This window comes from Chlorocebus sabaeus, chromosome 9 (genome assembly GCF_047675955.1).
Source record: "Chlorocebus sabaeus isolate Y175 chromosome 9, mChlSab1.0.hap1, whole genome shotgun sequence".
NCBI lineage: Eukaryota > Metazoa > Chordata > Mammalia > Primates > Cercopithecidae > Chlorocebus > Chlorocebus sabaeus.
The window spans coordinates 62,517,311-62,538,739 of record NC_132912.1 but is presented as its reverse complement, the minus strand read 5'-3'; the positions used below and the strand labels follow the sequence as shown (position 1 = coordinate 62,538,739).

At 45.8% G+C, this 21,429-nt stretch overlaps 1 protein-coding gene across 1 annotated transcript in view; it reads right to left on the bottom strand.

The window, feature by feature from the left end:
• The window catches only part of POLR3A (RNA polymerase III subunit A), a 50,470-nt gene that overhangs the window by 6,715 nt on the left and 22,326 nt on the right, over positions 1-21,429 (bottom strand). Inside the window, exons 16-28 of the mRNA XM_007962847.3 lie at positions 20,209-20,381; positions 17,739-17,850; positions 16,527-16,645; positions 15,510-15,647; positions 13,536-13,706; positions 10,772-10,885; positions 5,446-5,532; positions 5,276-5,358; positions 4,555-4,725; positions 2,466-2,559; positions 1,858-1,950; positions 579-743; positions 93-257 (exon numbers count right to left, since the gene is read on the bottom strand). Coding sequence (XP_007961038.1) covers positions 93-257; positions 579-743; positions 1,858-1,950; positions 2,466-2,559; positions 4,555-4,725; positions 5,276-5,358; positions 5,446-5,532; positions 10,772-10,885; positions 13,536-13,706; positions 15,510-15,647; positions 16,527-16,645; positions 17,739-17,850; positions 20,209-20,381 — 1,685 coding nt within the window. The remainder of the gene's footprint in view (positions 1-92; positions 258-578; positions 744-1,857; positions 1,951-2,465; positions 2,560-4,554; positions 4,726-5,275; positions 5,359-5,445; positions 5,533-10,771; positions 10,886-13,535; positions 13,707-15,509; positions 15,648-16,526; positions 16,646-17,738; positions 17,851-20,208; positions 20,382-21,429) is intronic.

Genomic DNA, 21,429 nt, shown 5'->3' with positions numbered 1-21,429 from the left:
TGAGAGAAGTATGCTGGGAACCAGTGGAAGGCCTGCAGATGGCACAAGGAAGACAACCTAACCCTAAGGCGACTCCGTGGGCTAAGCAGTACCTCATAGGTGTTATTGGAGGTGGTTCGGGTGCCCTTCACACCGTGCGTGGCCATGACTGCCCGCAGGTTATCACCTTCCACCAGAAGCTTGTACTTCTCCTTTCCACTCTGCTCATCAATGTGTATGACAGCTCTGGACACCTCTGGAATGCCCTGCACCACCACCTGGATTCAGAGACAGAGAAGGCTGTGAGGACGGACGGTGTGAGCCATGCCCTGGGATGATCACCTTGATCACCCCAGCTTTCAGCAGTGGTCATCTGTGACACACTAGAGCTAGTTTTAGGGATAAGGGAGGGGACTACGCCTCTTTCTAACATCAGTTTTTTGACAGAGCAGAGAGGAATCTAACAGACTAACTCCTTGGGGATACGGCCAAGAAGAAATGAAGAAATGGGACTAAGTGACAAAGCCCTTGAGTCCCAGCCCTGGGTGTCACACCACAGGGAGATGCTGGGTCTCCATGAGAAGCGACTCCTGTTTCACCTTGGGGAGATCTTCCTTCAGGAACTGCAGCACGTAGTACATGGAGCTCTTGCTGTTCTCTCTGGGGGTGACACACACTACAGCCTCACCGTGAACAGCCACGTCGCCGGGCTTCACGCGGAGCTTGGACGTACAGATGGAATATCGCACTGTCTCAGCATTCACCTGCAACATGGCCAGGAGTAGGTGTTACTGAGAGGTTTGAGGGCTTTGATTCCAGTGTTTTTCATCCTTTATTTCATTATTGCCCCTCTAAGAGGTCCTTTTAGTCAGGTTTGTTCTAAACACCTCCCACCTGCAAGATGAATTTAATACCATAGATATACTACATATCTGTTTTATGTACTATGTATATATCTGTGCTTTACTCATAAAAATAGCTTTTTTTTCACCCATAACAAAATATTTGCCCTTGAAAATTCATGCTCAATTCACGGCAACACACGCAGCCTCTGTGGGAAGCTCTAGGGAGGCTGGAGGTTGGAGGCCAGGCTGATTAAAAGCTTCTGTGGGGCCTCCCCTTTACCTGACATTTCCACAATGGTTCACTTGCTACATTCCTGGATGCAACTCAGCTCTTCTGCAAAAGAGCTGCAAGGCAGGCAGCAAGAGACAGGCTAGAGAAATCCCCAAACTGGAGAGCAGGTTGCTGCATTTCAGAGTCAACTGTTATATGGGTAACATATGACCTTGGTGTGTGAGAGAACAAACTGACAGAATGTGTTTTAAGGGCTAGTACAGCTTTAACTACCCGAGAGAAAGAAGAGGGTATTGGGAAGTTACTCAGTTTGCACCTCAAATTGGTCTGTGAGAAAGGTGGATCATCTTTCAACTGTTGCCTATTACCCATGCATGCCAGTTTAAGAAGCCAGGTTAATCTCCCCATTTAAACACATTTACGGAACTTCCTAGGCTAGCTGCCATGCTGGGCGCTGGGGACCCACAGATGAGTAAGAGAGCCAGCCCTAGGGTCCTTCCAGACACTGGGAAGAGGGGACAACAAGACCACTTATCATAACAACGTGTCACAGTGAACTGGTATTGTGGTCTGCACAAGATTGCAACTAATTTCCTGTGTGTCTTTAGATGCCTATATTTGTATCAAGGTCAGGTTTAGAAAGAGAAAATGTGAGGGGATGACAGAATCACAAAAACTAGAAACCAAACAGAAGCTTCTGCAATGCTTCCTCTGTCTTGCTTAGCTCTTGCCCTAGTTTATCAGTACCTATCTTGGGACTAACAGGATGACTTCCTCTCTACATTTAATTATGTGACTCACTTCCAGTCTCAGAAGTCTAATCCGTTCCAGGGAGAGTTTGACGAGAATAAAGCAGTCATCAGGAAGAAACACTTCTTCAATATACTCGGAAATCTGGAGTGTCAAAAGATCAGAATGTTAATCAGCCGCTTTCCCCTTTCCTAAGAGCATGTGACTGCTTGCTTTTTTTGAAGAGCTGGAGTAGTGAGGACGCCACAGGCTGGTCAATCCGTGGCAGCTGATTTTTTTTTTTTTTTTTTTTTTTTTTTGAGATGGAGTCTCGCTCTGCCTCCCAGGCTGGAGTGCAGTGGCCGGATCTCAGCTCACTGCAAGCTCTGCCTCCCGGGTTCACGCCACTCTCCTGCCTCAGCCCCCCGAGTAGCTGGGACTACAGGCTCCCGCCACCTCGCCCGGCTAGTTTTTTGTATTTTTTAGTAGAGACGGGGTTTCACCGTGTCAGCCAGGATGGTCTCGATCTCCTGACCTCGTGATCCACCCGTCTCGGCCTCCCAAAGTGCTGGGATTACAGGCTTGAGCCACCGCGCCCGGCCTCATGGCAGCTGATTTTTACACTTCCTTGCAATGTTGCTGAGCTAGTTTTCTTGTCATCAATAGGGATTTCTTCTCACCTCTCCCAAGAGGGTTTTTTCAATTCTCCCTTTCACGAGGCGAGCGTAATCCGCGTCGTCATCCTTGTCTAGCTGTGCTGTGATAATTGGAGTACTGTCGAGAGGCAAAGGAAAAATGACGCTAGCACAAGGGAGGAGCCTGTTTGAAGACCACTGCTTTGTTAAACCCAAGTGCTATTTAGAATCATAATGTTACTAGCAACCCCAGTTTACTGAATATTTACTGTCAGGTATGCTACTAAGGGCTTCATATACATTCTCATTTAGACTTACTATTTTTGGTGGTCTCCAGGCAATCTACTCCCGAAGTGAATGAAAAGACTTTCAGAAAATTCTTCCTTAGAAAGTGAGCCCTGGTTGGGTGCGGTGGCTCATGCCTGTAATCCCAGAACTTTGGAGGCCAAGACAGGTGGATCACCTGACGTCAGGAGTTTGAGACCAGCCTGGTCAACATGGCGAAACTCCGTCTCTACTAAAAATACAAACATTAGCCAAGTCCCAGCTACTCAAGAGGCTGAGGTAGGAGAATCGCTTGAACCCAGGAGGCAGAGGTTGTAGTGAGCCAAGATCGCACCACTGCACTCTAGCCAGGCAACAAAGTGAGACAGAGTGAGGTGCTGTCTCAAAAAAAAAAAAAAAAAAAGTGATCCCTACCTGTTTTTCTTTGGTCCTAACAAGCGTAACAAGCAGTTATTTTAGTTCTGTTCCCTGTGTAAACTGACCATTCACACTTTTTTGTTTTGAAAGGGGTCTTGCTCTGTTTCAGGCTGGAGTGTAGCGGCATGATCACAGCTCACTGCAGCCTCTACATCCTGGTAGAGGATCAATCGATCCTTCTGCCTCAGCCTCCCAAGTAGCTGGAACCACAGGTGTGCACCACCACACATGGCTAATTTTTAAATTTTCTGTAGACTTGGGGTCTTCCAGTGTTGCCTGGGCTGGTCTCAAACTCCTGGGCTAAAGTGATCCTTCAGCCTTGGCCTGCCAAAGAGCTGGGATTACAGGCATGAACCACCAGGCCTGGCCTGTAAAGTGACCTTTTGTATATTACAATTTCCCTCATCCCTTTCCTCTCCCATCACCGCTTCTCCAGGAACACCTCCAGCTCCTCTGATCACTGGCCATCAGCTTCTGTCCTCACTGTTCTGGACAGGATCCCCAGAATACACACCTGGGACTGACTAATCTGACCAGCCTAGAAGGGGCAGGCAGAGTTCCTAACACCCTGGTTGTCTACAGTTGTGGCTCTACAACCAAGTATGGCTATCTTTCTTTTTTTTCTTGAGACAGAGTCTCGCTCTCTCGCCCAGGCTGGAGTGCAGTGGAGTGATCTAGGTTCAACGCAAGCTCCGCCTCCCAGGTTCACATCATTCTCCTGCCTCAGTCTCCCGAGTAGCTGGGACTACAGGCGCCCACCACCACGCCTGGCTAATATTTTGTATTTTTAGTAGAGACGGGGTTTCACCGTGTTAGCCAGGATGGTCTCAACTCCTGACCTCATCATCCGCCCGCCTCAGCCTCCCAAAGTGCTGGGATTACAGGCATGAGCCACTGCGCCCAGCTGACTATCTTTCATTTAATGCTATGTATCATTATTTTGTTAAATATAGATCACAGGTAAAAATCATGACTTTTGTCATCAAAGGCACTGTAAAACATTTCTATTTCTTCTAGCCTTAGATCAACTAGATATTCTATCACAAAATCACCAGGGGCTCACAGAATATGACCACAGGCCAAGTGGCAGACACTTCAGTCAGGCCTAGTTAAGCTGGAATAATGACATCAAAAGGATGAAATCTCCACTGACACATTGCTCCAGTTTTTCCAGTCATTTTTAACATTTTCTCTCTTCACGTTACTTGTGGCCATAAAAAAAAAACATTGCTTCTATTTTGACTGTATCCAGTTTAGACTTTTTCTTAAGTGGCTTTTTAAAAAACCAAAATAGGATGAACACAGCATGCATGCCACCCAGAGTTTGAGACACAGTCCCATGAGGATATCACACATATGCATGTGACACGAGGATCATTGTTTCTCAAGAACAGGACAGGCATGTGTGGAACAAGAGGGAAATGAAAGGCACCTGATGGCCTTGGAAGCATTGATGATCTCTTTAATCCGGGGCACGCCCAGGGTGATGTTCATGGAGGCCACACCTGCAAAGTGGAAAGTCTTCAGGGTCATCTGGGTGCCTGGCTCACCAATGCTCTGGGCACACAGAGCGCCCACTGCAGAACCTGGCTCCATCTGTGCCCTAGAAGGCAAAGGTATGGATAAGAATGCAGCATGCCAAAGAAAAGTCCAGCAAAACTGCTGGGGAGAGGCTTCTGGTTATCACCTTTCAACAGAGAATACAGATGCTATTCGGGTCGGGAAGGGTATGGTTGTGACAGAGGAAGAGCCTGGCATAGGTGCAGACAGGGGTAAGTAATGGTCAGAGAGGGGACGGCAATGCCACTCAATTCTGCATGGCTACTTGTGGTCAGCATGTAATAGATGCAGAAAATCTAAGTGGTCTGCTAACCAATGGTACTGATGGCAAACAGAGCAGTGGCATCTGCCATATTCATTAGCAGTTTCCCCATGGGGAGAAGACATTAAGAAATTTCCTTGCAATTATTTCCATATCTTGGAGCATTCAGCCTAGCAATTCATCAGACCCCCTAGAGAAAATGTGACAGAACCTGATCAAATACTGTCAGTTAACAAGTGAGCTGGTGCAGGGTTTTGTACACGTGGAGAAACAGAAGGGATACGTGAGAACTATGTGGATGACAGTCAGTCCAAGACAAACGCATCCCTACCTCATGTACTTGTCCCTACAGGTCTCCAGAAACTTTTCTACTTGGGTGGGGGTGATGCGGTCCAGCTGGTACAGCACACGGGGCTAGAAGAATACAAGCCAAGCATACAGTTAGGGCCGGCAGCACCTGCAAACAGCTCGGGGTTCTAACATGTCTTGGAGGGATATTACCTCTGTTGTGCCATTATCATTGATGCCATATTTATCTCTGGTTTTCTTGATCTTCTCAGAGACCCCCTTAATGAATTTTTTTATTTCCTGAAAGATTACACAGCAAATATCATTTGTAAGTTTCACAGTCATTCAGACGACATAATTCATTTCATAAACCTCAGTTGTATATGACAAGTCTATCATATTTTAGTGTTAGCTCCATATGTAGTATAAAGGACACAATCTGGATACTGCTTCTACTACAAAGTGGTTTTCCAAAGAACACACCACACTGTCCATACCCCAGACACACACTCCATTGGTTATGGTGTCTCTAAGGCCTTCTCCTCCAACCACTCTCATGGCACTATCTACAGAGCCCACACAGCATGTGGGAGCCTTCATTCTTGTTCTCCAATGTGCCACGAGGGCTATAAGAACACAGTTCAGGACAGGTACAACTGCAGCATTTATACTCTTCTGTAGATTAATTTTTGAGGGTTTCTTCTGAAGCTATTATGATCAGTTTAAATACTACCAACTAAAGCATAGCTTTGTTGACAGTTCATGCATTTAAAACACCCTTTGAGCTTACCTTCATTTCAAAGAAAACACTCTCCAAATCCAGCTTACCTTTTCCCCTCTGGTAACCACCTCTCCCCACAGGCCTAGGCCTACGCTCTCTTCCCACACACAATTAGAAGTCTGTAAGGATTCCTGGAAACCACTGTCAAAGCCAGATGTGAAGCATCGGTATATGCTGCGATTCCCACTGTATTTAAGAATAGCACTCTCAGCCCCGGGAGGATGACCAAGTAGAGCAAGAAGGTGAAAAATACACAGGTGGAAGATCAGAGCAGGGTTAGAGACTACAGCCCTGACTCTGGTTTTCTGGTGACCACTCAAATGGGTAAAACTATCTGTTTTAGGATTTATAGTGTGTCTGTGAAAGAGACCCAGCCCACCACCACTCCTAAAGCCAGGATCAGCCGGCACCTTCCCCTGGGGAGCGCTCACAGGGAAGGAGCACTTACAGAGGAGCAGTTAACATCCTGCTCACAGTGGGTCAATCATCAAGGGCTACTCCGGGGTAGTAGAGTGGCTCTTAAAGCACTTCTCAGGGTGAGCTGATGGTACCTACCATGCAGTAGCAACTGTCCTCCAGAGGCCATTATCCTGCCATCCTGGGAGCCGGCATCGGCTGCTCTGGTGTGGCCCAGGGACAGGACAGTCTCTGAGAATATGGGGAAGAGGAGATAGACTGCCCCTCCTTTGTAGCAGCAAGGAAATCACAGTGGCAGTAAGCTTGAATGGCACCCTGGCCAAATGCAGGCATCCAGCTGCTCTGTGTGGGTGGATGAGTACAGACGCCCACACGCGGAGGACAAGCAGGGTGAGGGCAGACTGCATTACGTGGTGGCTAAGAAGCCTCGTGAGGTTGTTTCTTGATTCTGGGGTAGGCTGAGGGTCCCCCAGAGAGAAGGCCAGCATGCCTTGCCCAAAGTCCACTCAGCCTATTGTGTGGCTGAAAATGCCTAAGCCTGAACCAGGAGCCCATTTTCGCAAAAATAAAATCCTGTAAGGTACCCACAAACAGCTTAAGACTTCCTAGCCCCATTTTGTCCTAACCTTGCAAAAAGAAATCTCATTAGCCTCCTAACTAGCCATTTCTAGTGACTACCCTTTCTACAAGCAAAACGCTAGAACTTTATGTTCTTGTTTAAATAGCCTTAGCATCTGTGTCCACATGGTCTTATGCCTTTCCCAGCCAGCTGCTGCCCAGCTTGGCAAAACCTCCCTGTGAGGTGGCATGGCTTTAGTCCCACCACCCTAGAGCAGAGGGCACTGAAGGGCTGAATGAGGTCAGTGCTTGGCCAAGGCAACCAACCTCTCCATGAAGTCAGATGCTTTCTTCAAAGTCTTTTCTCTGAACAGGGGTTTCTTCAATGCAATCTCTGCTTACTGGGAAATTCCGTCTGTCTCCCAGGAGCCCAGGCAGCCAAGGGGCTACCTTGGGGGCCCATCACATCCTGGGCATCAGTTCCCATGAATACTGCTTTCTCATGACTGCCTGTGTTGGCCAACTCTCTTTCTTCCCACTGAGAAAGTGCAGAGACCCACGGAGGGTGACCCTGCAGCCCAATCATTGTTCTACATAGAAAGGGCTTTTTATTTAAGAAGTTTTACCAGCTGGGTGTGGTGGCTCATGTCTGTAATCCCAGCACTTTGGGAGGCTGAGGCAGGTGGATCACCTGAGGTCAGGAGTTCGAGACCAGCCTGGCCAACATGGTGAAACCCCGTCTCTACTAAAAATACAAAAATTAGCCTGGCATGATGGCATGTGCCTGTAGTCCCAGCTATTTGGGAGGCTGACACAGGAGAATCACTTGAAATCAGGAGGCGGAGGTTACAGTAAGCCGAGATCGTGCCACTGCACCCTAGCCTGGGCGACAGAGTGAGACTCTGTCTCAGAAAAAAAAAAAAAAAAAGAACTTTTAGTAATTCACAAGAACTTTAGCGTTCTCAAGAAACTCTTTTTAAAGAGAAACTCTCCAGAGTCCTTGTTATTAATGATGAGTCTGACACCATGTTTTCAGATACAGTCACCTTTTGCAAACCAGAGATGAAAAATAAAGCTGGAGAGGGCAGTGGGACAAGCTCTCCTGGCACGGCTCTAACAGTACATTCAAAGGCATTCGCACTTGCTGCCACTGAATTTTTCCTCTGTATATTCAGTATGAGAGGGGGCTTTGCCTGGCAGTGGCTGGGTCCTTTTGAGAAAGGTCCCGAAAGCCCTCTTGGCCCAGATGTTGCTGTTTGATCACCAGTTGTTAAAAGCTGCCTTACCTGTTGGCACAGGAAAAACAGGAGCAGAACTTAAGGCCAAGCCTTAGACCCAGAAGGTTTTCATCTGCAAGGGACTGTGCACACATATGGAGTAAAAATAACACACCTAAAACAATCTGCTGGCTTAGGCACTGGGAATGACACAGCTCAGCTTTCACCCCAATAGACATGCTTCCCATGGGTTTGCTGAATGACTTTCCCTACACAAGGGTTCTAGAAATTAGGTTTAAAAATAAAAAAAATAGGCCAGGCGTGGTGGCTCACGCCTGTAATCCCAGCACTTGGGGAGGCCGAGACGGGCGGATCACGAGGTCAGGAGATCGAGACCATCCTGGCTAACATGGCGAAGCCCCATCTCTACTAAAAAAAAATACAAAAAACTAGCCGGGCGTGGTGGCGGGCGCCTGTAGTCCCAGCTACTCAGGAGGATGAGGCAGGAGAATGGCGTGAACCCAAGAGGTGGGGCCTGCAGTGAGCCGAGATCATGCCACTGCACTCTAGCCTGGATAACAGAACAAGACTCTGTCTCAAAAATAAATAAATAAAAAAAAAAAAAAAAAAAAAAAGAAAGAAAACAGCTCACTTTTTGGAAATGAAAGGTGAAACAATCTGCTGAAAATTCACACTGAGTCAACCCATGCATACGAGAGAACAAACTCACAACATGGCTCCTGGCAGGCAATTCATCACACGATTAACCGGAAGTTAGCGTCTCATGCTCCACAGCAGGCCTATGAGCATGGGCATCTGCCTCTGGCAGAGACCAGGGCTCAATGCCACTCAGGAGTGCCTCTGTCACCTCAGCTCTGATACGGGCTAGGGCTGGAGAACATTTCATGGGCTCAGACACATCTGTTCTGGCCAGTGGATTTTGGACCCTCTCGGCAAATCTGAGCTCATCAGATTGTGAGCTGCCGGTGGCAAGGACATGTTTAGTCATCCTTGCATCCCCAGGATCTGTGGACTGTGTGACATACGGTGAGGGCTAAACCAGTGCTCACTGAATAAACAAATGCTGCCGGGTAGGAGGTCACCTGTTAAAGCTATTCAAGGGCAAGAAAGGAACCAGTCCCAAGCAAAGCAGTGTTTGCCAGAACCAGGACAGAAACCTGCTCTCTCTGGTGCTGGTAAATGCTGGGGTGCTGCTGGAGCGGGCCCTTTCTGTTGGCGTTCACAGCATGCTAAGCACGTTACCTCGTTATAGCTCTCATAACCTGTCTCGGTTAAGGTCTTCGAGGACAAACAGATAAATACGTAAACATAAGCGTGAAGAAAAACCAAATTACAACTCTAATTTGTTAGCTAAAAAAAAGGAATAGAAAGCCTTTGGAGGAGAAAAACAGACAAAGGCACCTAACCTTGCCACACTCTTGATTTTAAAATCTGGAAGAATCTCTTTTTCACCTTTCATACCTTGACACACGAACACAAGAAGCGAGGAGCTTTCTTAACACAAATATTTAAGCTTCACTTGCTGTTTTTATTTTTGATCTACTGAAAGAGATACATTCTTCTTTGGCCTGCTGATCTTGTGCTACATTTGAATTACCAATTAGTACACAAAGGAAACCATTTACTGATTTCTGTATCCCTTTGCTTTTGATCCTAACCATGATTATAAACATGAAAGAGCTGCCTGAGCAGGTCAGAACCATTAAAAAAAACAAAAAACAAACCACCCAAAAAACCTTAAGAGGGTATCAAGGTAACAGCTCCCTGGAAGAACAGAAAAGGCTGACTCAATGGAGTTTTGATCCATAAAACGGCAAAAGAAAGAGCAGTTTAAATGGTGTCAAAATAAGACTACTACTACTAATAATTATTGGGATTCAGAATGATTGACAGAAGAGTTAGCTCACAGGATAGAGTGGGTAGTAGGCTGGTGTTGGGACAGGGCTTAAACAAAATCAGCATTTTTCTTCTAAAAGGGGAAAAGAACATTTTTCTTCTAATAGGGAAATGGCTTGACTGAAAGACATAAACTAAGAAAGTTAAGAGATAAATTCTGCACGTTGGCTGGTGAGATTTTGCCTTGGCCATTTTTGAATGACTGCTGGTCATTTTTTTTTTTTTTTGAGATGGAGTCTCGCTCTGTTGCCCAGGCTGGAGTGCAGTGGTGCCATCCCGGTGTACTGCAACCTCCACTTCTCAGGTTCAAGTGATTCTCCTGCCTCAGCCTCCCAAGCTGGGGTTACAGGTGCCCGCCACCACGCCCGGTAATTTTTGTATTTTTAGTAGAGACAGGGTCTCACCGTGTTGGCCCATCTGGTTTCCAACTGCTGACCTCAAGTGATCCACCAGACTCGGCCTCCAAAAGTGCTGGGATTACAGGCGTGAGCCACCACGCCTGGTCCATTCTTGAACTTTTTAACAAAGGAACAACCCTACCTTAAAAAACAAAAACCCAGCTTATAAAATCCACTTGACAGTCCTGGGCAAACAGAGGTCTTTACGACAGCCAGGCTGGGTGTAGTGGCCAGCACCTGGCAGAGCTTACCTGCAGGAAACTGTCCTGGCAGCAGAGGAACTCACTCTTCTTCATGATGGACTCTGTGGTCAGGATCAGCTCGTTTTTGCTGAGAGCAGGCTCACTCGGACACGGGAAGACTGCCTCAAGTATTAAAAGAAAATTATATTATGTGTAGGGGCCACAGAGAGGGGGCAGGAGTAGATGAGAGAACTTACAAGGGATAAAATGACCTTACCCGAGGTGAGTTTTTAGCAACCTGTGATTTTTCTTTCAAAACAAATTGTGGACTCTACCTTTCATGTGAAGATGAAAACTGGATAAATGGAGACTCCATCCTACGCAAAAATTTCTGGGCTATTCAGCAGGTGTTGTCCCATCACTTCCCAGCCTTCGCCACCTCCCCGCCCCCCATTAGATTTACATTAAAAATATAAACTGCTATTTAAAAAACTCAAACATTTCAAGAGTGAAAATACTCTCCCACTTCTCAAGCTCATAAATTTTTTTTTTTTTTTTTCAGATGGAGTCTTGCTGGATTGCCAAGGCTGGAGTGCAGTGGCGCCATCTCGGCTCACTGCAACCTCTGCCTCCCAGGTTCAAGTGATTCTCCTGCCTCAGCCTCCTGAGTAGCTGGGACTCCAGGCATGCACCACCATGCCCGATTAATTTTTTTGTATTTTTAGTAGAGACGGGGTTTCACCATCTTGGCTAGGATGGTTTCGAACTCCTGACCTCAAGTGATCTGCCCACCTCAGCCTCCCAAAGAACTAGGATTATAAGTGTGAGCCCTGATAGAATTTCCTCTTTTTTTCTCTCCTCTGCTTTGTCCAAGTTGACTCAATGTTTTAATGGCTGCATTATTATTCTTTTGTATAGACAGACCATCATGTATTTGAACTATCCTCTAGTGATGGTTTGCCTTTACTATATAAGCAGCCTGGAAAAAACATTCTTGGCATATTTAGACCATTTCTAGAGTACAAAAGGAGTTTCTGTAAGGGAAATTATTGGGTCAAAAGGGACACATATTTAAAACTCAGACTGATACTGTCCAACTACTCTCCAAAAAGGTTGTTCCAAGTTATATTCTCAAAGTATGTGAAGTGTGCCTGCTTTCCAATACCCATGACTTACAAAACTGGTCTCTAGTGCGCTCTACTTGACACAGAGAGAAACCAACCAAAGTCCTCTTCTGTTGGCATTTGATTACTACCAACACTAGACTTTCAACTGAAAACAACTTTTTTGTCTTTTTTTTTTTTTTAAGACAGGGTCTTGCTCTGTCACCCAGGCTGGAATATAGTGGTGAGATCAGCTCACTGTGGCCTCAAACTCCTGGGCTTAAGGATTCACCTGCCCTAGCCTCCTGAGTAGCTGGAACTTCAGGTGCACGCCATCATCCTTGGCAAATTCTTTTTTTGTTTTTTGAGACGCAGTCTTACTCTGTCGCCAGGCTGGAGTGCAGTGGTGCGATCTTGGTTCATTGCAACCTCCAACTCCCTGGTTCAAGTGATTCTCTTGCCTCAGTCTCCCGAGTAGCTGGGATTACAGGCACGTACCACCACACCCAGCTAATTTTTGTATCTTTAATAGAGATGGGGTTTCACCATGTTGGCAGGATGGTCTCCATCTCTTGATCTTGTGATCCACCCAATCTCTGGCTAATTCTTTTTTTTTTTTTTTTTTTGAGACAGAGTCTCTCTCAGTCACCCAGGCTGGAGTGCCGTGGCTCGATCTCGGCTCACTGCAAGCTCTGCCTCCTGGGTTCACGCCATTCTCCTGCCTCAGCCTCCTGAGTAGCTGGGACTACAGGCGTCCGCCACCACACCCAGCTATTTTTTTTGCATTTTTTTTAAGTAGAGACGGTGTTTCACCGTGTTAGCCAGGATGGTCTCGATCTCCTGACCTCATGATCCGCCCACCTCAGCCTCCCAAAGTGCTGGGATTACAGGCATGAGCCACTGCGTCCGGCCTGGCTAATTCTTTTTAAAAATATATATATATACATATATATATTTTTGAGACGGAGTCTCGCTCTGTTGCCCAGGCTGGAGTGCAGTGGCGCAATCTCGGCTCACTGCAAGTTTCCCCTCCCTGGGTTCACGCCATTCTCCTGCCTCAGCCTCCCGAGTAGCTGGGACTACAGGCGCCCACCACCACGCCTGGCTAATTTTTTGTATTTTTAGTAGAGACGGGGTTTCACCGTGTTAGCCAGGATGGTCTCGATCTCCTGACCTCGTGATCCACCCGCCTCGGCCTCCCAAAGTGCTGGGATTACAGGCGTGAGCCACCATGCCCGGCTTTAAAAAATATTTTTTTAGAGATCGAGTTTTTACTCTGCTGCCCAGGCTGATCTCAAACTTCTCGCCTCAAGTGATTCTCCTGCGCTGGCCTCCCAAATTGCAAGGATTCTAGGTGTAAGTCACTGCGCCTGGCCTTTTTCCTTTAAATATTGGAAATTTAAAAAAAAAAAATTGTTTTTTTTTTTTTTATAGAGATGGGATCTCACTTTGCTGCCCAGGCTGCTCTTAAACTCGTGGCCTCAAGTGATCCTTCTGCCTTGGCCTCCCAAAGTGCTGTGATCACAGGCATAAGCCATTGTGCCTGGCCCTTCCCTTTTAATATTGGAAAATTATGCAGAGTAACACAAAGAAAAAAGATACTAATCCAGTGCTTGGGATTATAAATACTGAAGTATTTATTAACTGCAAGTGATAGTCCAAACAGTACTTCCATCCTAAAGAAACATCCTTAAAAACACTCTAACCCCAGATATAATGCTAAATCTTACTTTGATGTTGTCTAGAACCCTTTTAAACTCCAAAGGTTCATCTTTTCCCTCCATAGCTGCAGGATCTAAGCCATCTCCTCCGTAAATGAACTGGATAATATCGCCAGTAGAGCTTCGGACTGTCAGATCATACTGGGAGCAAAGATCTTCAAGAGATTTGACAAGCCTTCGCTAAAGGAAAAGGAGGAAGAAGCTCAGCTGCTTTGGGAAGACTAGTCACGTGTGGAGAGGATAAGATTTGCAACTCAGGAGTCTCAAGGTTACAAGCACTTTAATCACATAAAAATACTTTATTAGAAATCCCTTAAAAACAGTTCTCTCACCCCAAGAACAAGAGCAAGAATGCCTTACTAGCCTGTGCAGTGGGATTTGGAATATGCTCCAACTTCCAGCATTTTAGTGTATTTTAGAACACATGCAACTTAAGCCCCATCACCCACAAAGGACTCTGCAAACACTGTTTTCCTAGGCTGTTTTGCCTTCCTTCTCTTTCTCCCTAAGATATAAATTAATGCAATAGCTTTGCATTTCTAAACAGAACTTAAGCCAGGACCCCTGCAGACTTCAATATGAATTACAAAGGATCAGGTGCAGGCCCTCTTTTGGGACAGAGGGGGAAGAAGAGAGAACAGGAACAGTATTGTGTTAGAACCAGCAGGCAGCAATGGCTTCTCAAATCTGCTTAGGGAGAACCGTCCACCAGCTGAACACTCCAGCCAGCAATGCTATGGTGGCTCAGTGAATTAAAGAGAAAGGAATCTTCCTCTAGGCAACTTCAAAACAAAAATCCCTTATGCCAGAACTAATTTGGTTTACGTTAACACACTGCTCTGGCAAAGTCATACTCTCTAATTCAAAAAGTAAAGACAAAAAAATTAATTCAAAACACACATTATGGCAAGAGTAGTAAAAGTATTTCACAGTCTATTGAGTTTCTGACAAAAGCAGCATGCTCCAACACTGAAGGGCAATTTCCCTTCGAAAGATGATTAATTGTATTCCGTAGATGACACACAAAAAAAGATGATTAAAAGTATCAGACAATGATACACGAGGTACAGGAGAGATGATGGAAATAGGTGTCTACTGATTTGGAAATAGGTGTCCACTGTCACCCTAATCACAGTGTTTGTTCTGGCCCACTCATTCACATCTCTGGTTTATCTACCCTGGTTTTCCCGCTTGCAAAGGGCCATGCTTAAACAGTAGCGAGAGAGAAGACACAAAGGTACAGCAAGTTCACGGCCCAGCAACTTGTAGCGTTGACTTTATCTGGTGTTTTAAGTAGTCAAAAACATTACTTAAAAAAATGAACACATTGTTGAGTAGGGAGTACGGGGACTGAAAAGATATCTTTTGCCTTTGGTCTTATGGAAGAACATAAGAAGACGTATTTTTCACTCCTCGGTCATTAGGGGTACTTTTGTGGCAAAGTTTGAGAAGCATAAACGCTGAGAAGCCTCTAGTTTAGCCCTGTGCCCCAGAGTCTATTATCTCAGAGCTATACACTCTCTGGGGAAATGCTTTCCTTCTAAGCATCCAAGCCCTGCAGCAAGCACTGGAATAGGTCATTAGAGTTAATTAGAATGATATTAATAATGAGTTACATAAATAGTTGCAAAGAGAGAGGCAGAGGCCTCGCAATAACCCTCATTGTCACGTGTTAGTAAAGTAAGGCTTAGTGAGGTTGAATGACATATCCCACAATGTACTTCCAGTCACGCTCTCCTCTAACAGCACTTTGCTATGCATGGCTCTGGCCTGGTCTTGATCATCATAAGACGATTTGGAACATACAACATTTTTTTGGTTGTTCATTTCCAGGGCATCTACCTTTCTAATTTTATCCTTTTAAATTTAACCCAAGACTATATACCTTACAGCTCATGTGCAAAACATGCAAACACTCAATGGTCAAAACCCACAGAGCCCTGTTCTGCTCTGTTGCTAATGGCCTACATTTCTTCAGGTTACCTGCATGTATCCTGTTTCAGCTGTCTTTACGGCCGTGTCGACTAGACCTTCCCGGCCGGCCATTGTGTGGAAGAAAAACTCAGTTGGTGTCAAACCAGAATAAAAGCTATTAGCCACAAAGCCTTTGGCAGCTGGGAGCTAAAGAGAGGTAGAAAAAAGAAAAATCAAACAAAAAAAGTTCAAGGCCCATGATTCTGAAATCCACTCAAATCAGAAAATGCCCCACCTTGAGACTATAAATACCTGGCCAGTATATTCTTACGAAATGGCAGGCTTTCTATGCCCTTTCCTGACGAAGAAATACTTTATACCAGGGACAAGGAGAATGAGGGCCCAGCCAGGGCTGGTGCTGGTGCCAGTGGCAGGCAAGTGGCACAGGAGAGGGAAACCTAAGATCCGGCTGCTCTCCTTAAAGTAGGCAAGCAGTCAAGGACCTCAGAGGACACCCTGCGGATGGAGGCTGCCTGCCCATTCCCTGGGAAATGACACCTTCAACACATCCTTCCTGTGGGCCAGACCTGCCCGCCTCCAAAACATAACCATGCATTGTTAATGTCTACAGGGTTTCATTCTGGGCACTGAAAATGTTCTAAAAGTAGATTATAGTGATGGCTGCACAGCTCTGTGAATATATTAACAATCACTGAACTGTATGCCTTACATGAGTAAATTACATATGAAGTATAATTGTAATAATTACATATGAAGTATATATATATGTATTTATTTGTAGAGATAGGGTCTTGCTATGTTGGCCAGACGAACTCCTGGCCTCAAGCAATCCTCTCGCCTTGGCCTCCCAAAGTGCTAGGATTTCAGGCATGAGATACTGTGCCTGGCCAGAAGTGTATCTTAATAAAATGGCAAAAAAAAAAAAAAACAAAAAAAAACCACAAACATATATAAAACTCCACATGAAATTGGCCAATTGTCTTTGATCTGAATAGGTCTGTGTTCCTTGGAGGGAAGTGTACATGAAGAGGTCTTCATAGTTCTACCTGATCTGCTACTGCTTACCTTTGAGTGTTTTTCAAAGTGAGGCAAGGACCTGTTTTCAAAGCCGTCTGGCACTCGAGAGCCACTGATGGCCTGCTGTCCCACACAGGCAATCATCTGTGATATGTTAATGAAGGAACCTGGGGACATGGGCCAGAAATGTAACATTCATTTACCAAAATGACACTAATTGAAGTGCATGCAGAACGGAAGGGTAAAACAGGAATAGGCCCTTATGCTCAACAAGGTCATGGTCCTGGAACAGTAGAAGACAGAAATACAATCAAGACAACAAGGAGCTGTCAGGAACCCAAGAAAGGCGGAATGAGGGCGAGAGGAGCCAGGAGCATACGTGGGTTGGAGGAAAGGCTGGGGAAGTCACAGGCGAGTCTTCAAGGACGCTTCAGCAAGTCCAGGTTGGACTCCTGGAGGACATTATGATTTGGACATAAAGGGAGAGGGGGAGGAATTCCAAAGTGGGTGGGAAAGTAGGAAGCAAAGACAGAGAAATGGGAAAGTGTGGGCTATGTCCTGAGGGCAGGAAGCAGGAGAGCAATGGGGTGAAAGGCAGCAAAATTAAAGAGACTGGACTTTATCCTTTTAAAAAAAAAAAGTGTACAGAAATAGAAGCACAGAGGTGTTGAATTGAATGTATTATCATAAAACTAAATGCTTTGAGGGCCTCAGTATCTACAAAATTAAAGAATTCTGCCACATCATTAAGTACATTAAAAAATCCCTGGCTTTCTTTCTTCTTCAACCTGCCTGACTTGCCGGGCTCAAGTGATCCTCCCACCTTAGCCTCCTGAGTAGCTGGGATGACAGGCACAAGTCACCATGCCCAGCTAATTTTTTTTTTGTATTTTTTTATAGAGACATGGTTTCAGCATATTGCCTAGGCTGATCTCGAACTCCTGGGCTCAAGCAATCCATGGGCCTCGGCCTCCCAAAGTGCTGGGATTATAGGCATGAACCACTGCATGTGGCCTCATCTTTTTTTAAAGACCACGTTTGCTCAAAGCACCCTCAAACTCAGAATCCACATACATTACCAACAAGTTCCTCCAAAGCAGTTAAATTTCCCAAAATGCAAATAATTAAGTCTCCCTGATTTAAAAAGATCCCCTTAAATAAATGAAATGCCTGTTTGGAGTTGTGACTATCACATTTTCTGGAGCCAAACAGCCTGTACGGAGAACACACTGCCAGCAGGTGAGAGAGGGGCATGCACACCTTTGGAGCCACACAGAGCCATGGTGAGGGGGCTGTTGCTCTTGTCCAGCTCCCGGAGGCAAGCGCTGCCAGCGTGGTCACGGATCACAGACAGCTCCTTCAGGATCAGTGCCTAGTGGGAGAAAAGGAGATCCTTGATGGGTTGTCCTCATTGCCTCTGTGGATTACAAATGTTCAATCTAACATTTAAAGAAATTTGAAAATACTGAGGCAAGATGCCCGATTTCCGATCAATAAATGTTTCAGAACCTTAGAGGAGGAAAATGCTCTGGCTATATGAACATGTGCATCTTCTACAAGGTTCTAAAATCGGTGCATAAGGCAAAAAGTTTTTCTTTTTTGTGTTTTTGTTAGAGACAGGATCTTACTCTGTTGCTGAGGCTGGTGTACAATGGCATAATCACAGCTCACTGCAGCCTCAAACTCCCAGACTCAAGAGATCCTCCTGACCCAGACCCCTGAGTAGCTAGAACTACAGGTATATGTCCCTACCAGGCCTGGCTAATTTTTAGATTTTTTTTTGTAGAGATGGGGTCTTGCTATGCTGCCCAGGTTCGTCTTGAACTCCTGGCCTCAAGTGATCTTCCTGCCTTGATTATAGGCATAAGCCACCAAGCCTGGCCTAAAATTGACAGTAATAAAAACTTGAAAACTTCTTTAAATGGCCCATAAGGTAGAATGTAAGGCTTTGTGTATACTATCCAACAAAATATCTGTATATAAATAGCTGTGTGGACACACACATGCACCCCATACGAATGTATAAGATAATATGTGGTATGTAAAAGAGAATTGCTTGCACTGTTTGTAAATTTGTCTTTCTACTTATTCTTGCCAAGCACACATCTGAATGTCCACAAGCTAGGCATGTGATGAGGTGACTTCACAAGAATATTCCGGCTCATGAGCTCATCCACACAGTTACTCCTCAACTTACAAACTAGGATGCTGAATCAGTTAGGAGTCTGGTTCCATGAAAAATTGCTGCTGCCGAGGCCTCAAGTAATTTTCTAGGAGGTACCAGTGAGGGATATCCTTTTCTCTCTCTTTAAGACTCAGCGAAAGTAAGATTAAGAATGAGCTAATGGTAAATACCTCACACAATTCTGGTTTCTCCCTGCTTTAGAAAATGTATTTCACCAGAAAACTTCCCAATGCTTAAAGAGCCTTTCTTCCACACTCAGATGAGTCAAAGCTCAGTGCCACAGGTTATCGGTGAGGCAGAAGATGGCCAGGCGAAAGCCTGGTGCACTCAGACTGCTGACCTGGGTTGTTCAGGGAGTTTCAGGTTCTCACAGGCTGGTGGTGATTCTGATTCTGACCCATGCTGGTTGAGATCTTAGCTAAAATAGTTTCAAATGAGGGGCAGCAGACTGGGGATATGACTATCAGACATGAATTCTCCCTCTTCTGCATCCAAGTCTCTTTCAAAGACCATACATTCAAAGAGCTGTGGTGAGGCTGGGCACGGTAGCTCATGTCTGTAATTCCAGCACTTTGGGAGGCCGAGGTGGGTGGATCACCTGAGGTCAGGAGTTCGAGACCAGGCCAACATGGCAAAACCCCGTCCCTACTAAAAATACAAAAAAAATTTAGCTGAGCGTGGTGGTGGTTGCCTGTAATCCCAGCTACTCAGTTGAGGCAGGGATAACTGCTTGCACCCAGGAGGTAGAGGTTGCAGTGAGCTGAGACTGAACCACTACACTCTGCCTGAGTGACAGAGTGAGACTCCATCTTAAAACAAAACAACAACAAGAAAAAAACTGGCTGGGCATGGCGTCTCACACCTGTAATCCCAGTACTTTGGGAGGCTGAGGCGGGCGGATCACTTGAGGTCAGGAGTTCGAGAACACCCTGGCCAACATGGTGAAACCCCGTCTCTACTAAAAATACAAAAATTAGCTGGTCGTGGTGGCATGTGCCTGTAATCCCAGCTATTCGGGAGGGTGAGGCAGGAGAATCGCTTGAACCAGGGAGTCAGACGTTGCAGTGAGCCAAGATCATACTGGAGTGCTTCATAAAACTATGAAGAACGAGACTCAGTCTCAAACAAAAACAAAACCAAAAACAAACCAAACCCCCCAAAACCAAAGAGCTGTGGTGTCAGTTTCTACTTGAAGGATGTTGAAAATAGAAAAGGCAGGAGCACTCAAGTACCAGTTAGAGAAGGGACCTGAGTGTGCCACCAGAACAAGAGCAACCCCGTGTGGCTGAATGAATACATAGCTATGTTTTCACCACCTGGATGTGAAAGCTAGGAGGGACATGAGGATCTGATGAAAGGCTCTACCCTCGGGAAACAAATGAGGATACACACAGTGAGCCCAGGGCCCCAACAGGACAGACGCCATTACCATGACTTGCCCACTCCTTTGCTACCTCTCTTCATAGCTCAGCCCAACCCCAGAGGGCACCACCTTAGCCACTGTGCACAGAAAGGGGCGACCCTGAACCAAAGGGCCGGGCTCACCTCCAGGGTCTCCTCAGCAGTGCAGCCAGGCTGCTGCTGCAGCTTGCCCGTGTTCAGGGCTTCGATGTACTCATCACATTTCTTGTAGCCGGCGTTCAGCAACTCATACTTGGCCTTTAGCAGTCCTTGGCCAGGTGTGACATCACCGATCCCAATTGAGAAACCACGGTTAGCTGTAGAGTTGGTAGAGCAGGAAGAAAGGGCCATAAATGAGACTCTGTAAACCTACTAAATATAGTTTATGCTTGCTAGATATAGTTCGTAGTATATATAAACTATGTATGTACAGTTTAAAGTATAAAAAAGTTTATATCTTCACAGAATTAATCACAATTCAGTTAAATAATGGCTTTCTTTCTCAGTCATTAGGGAGTTACACAAATGACTAAGACTCAACTGACTTCTCTCCGAGACCTTACGAACTGGTGGGGAAACACAATACTGTATCCATCTATTATCCAAAGCAGAGTGACATTAAACACTAAAGTGTGGCCTGAGGGCTGGGTGCAGTGGCTCAGGCCTGTAATCCCAGCACTTTCGGGGGCTGAGGCAGGAGGCTCGCTTGAGCCCAGATGTTTGCCATCAGCCTCATCTCTACAAAAACCTTAAAAAATTAGCTGGGTATGGTGGCACATGCCAGTAGTCCCAGCTACTTGGGAGGTGGAGGTTGCAATGAGCCATAATCACATCACTGCGCTCCAGCCTGGGCAACAGAGCAAGACCCTGAGTCACACACATACACACACACAAAGTATTCTACACCTTTGATGGAACTAGGTGCCACTATTGATCCTAGCCACTATATACTGTATGTAGAAATAAAGTGAGTGAATGATGGCTTCTTGCTTAGCAGGATAGGAAGGGATGACCAACAAGTACCTGTAGACGAGAGGATTAATGGGCCTGGAAAGGCTCAGAAATGAGATCATTAGGTTCTGCAAATGCTGGAGATGATGAATGTGCTGGGAACAAGGAAACCTAGTGGAAAGTCTGTATAAGGAAGGCTCCAGGCCCTTAGCCCTGTAGGAGATGGGAGTTCACTCCCAGCGAAATGGAATCAGAGAGGCTCTGGGTCTGGGGATACCAGGCAGATGAAATAACTGTAAACAAGAGCACTGAGGGAAAGTCGGTATATTCCATGCTTGAGAACCCTAAGCCTGATTCCCTGTCAGCTCCTGGAATCCCAGTAGCCAGGTCTCTACCCTAAGTTAGGAGATGGAG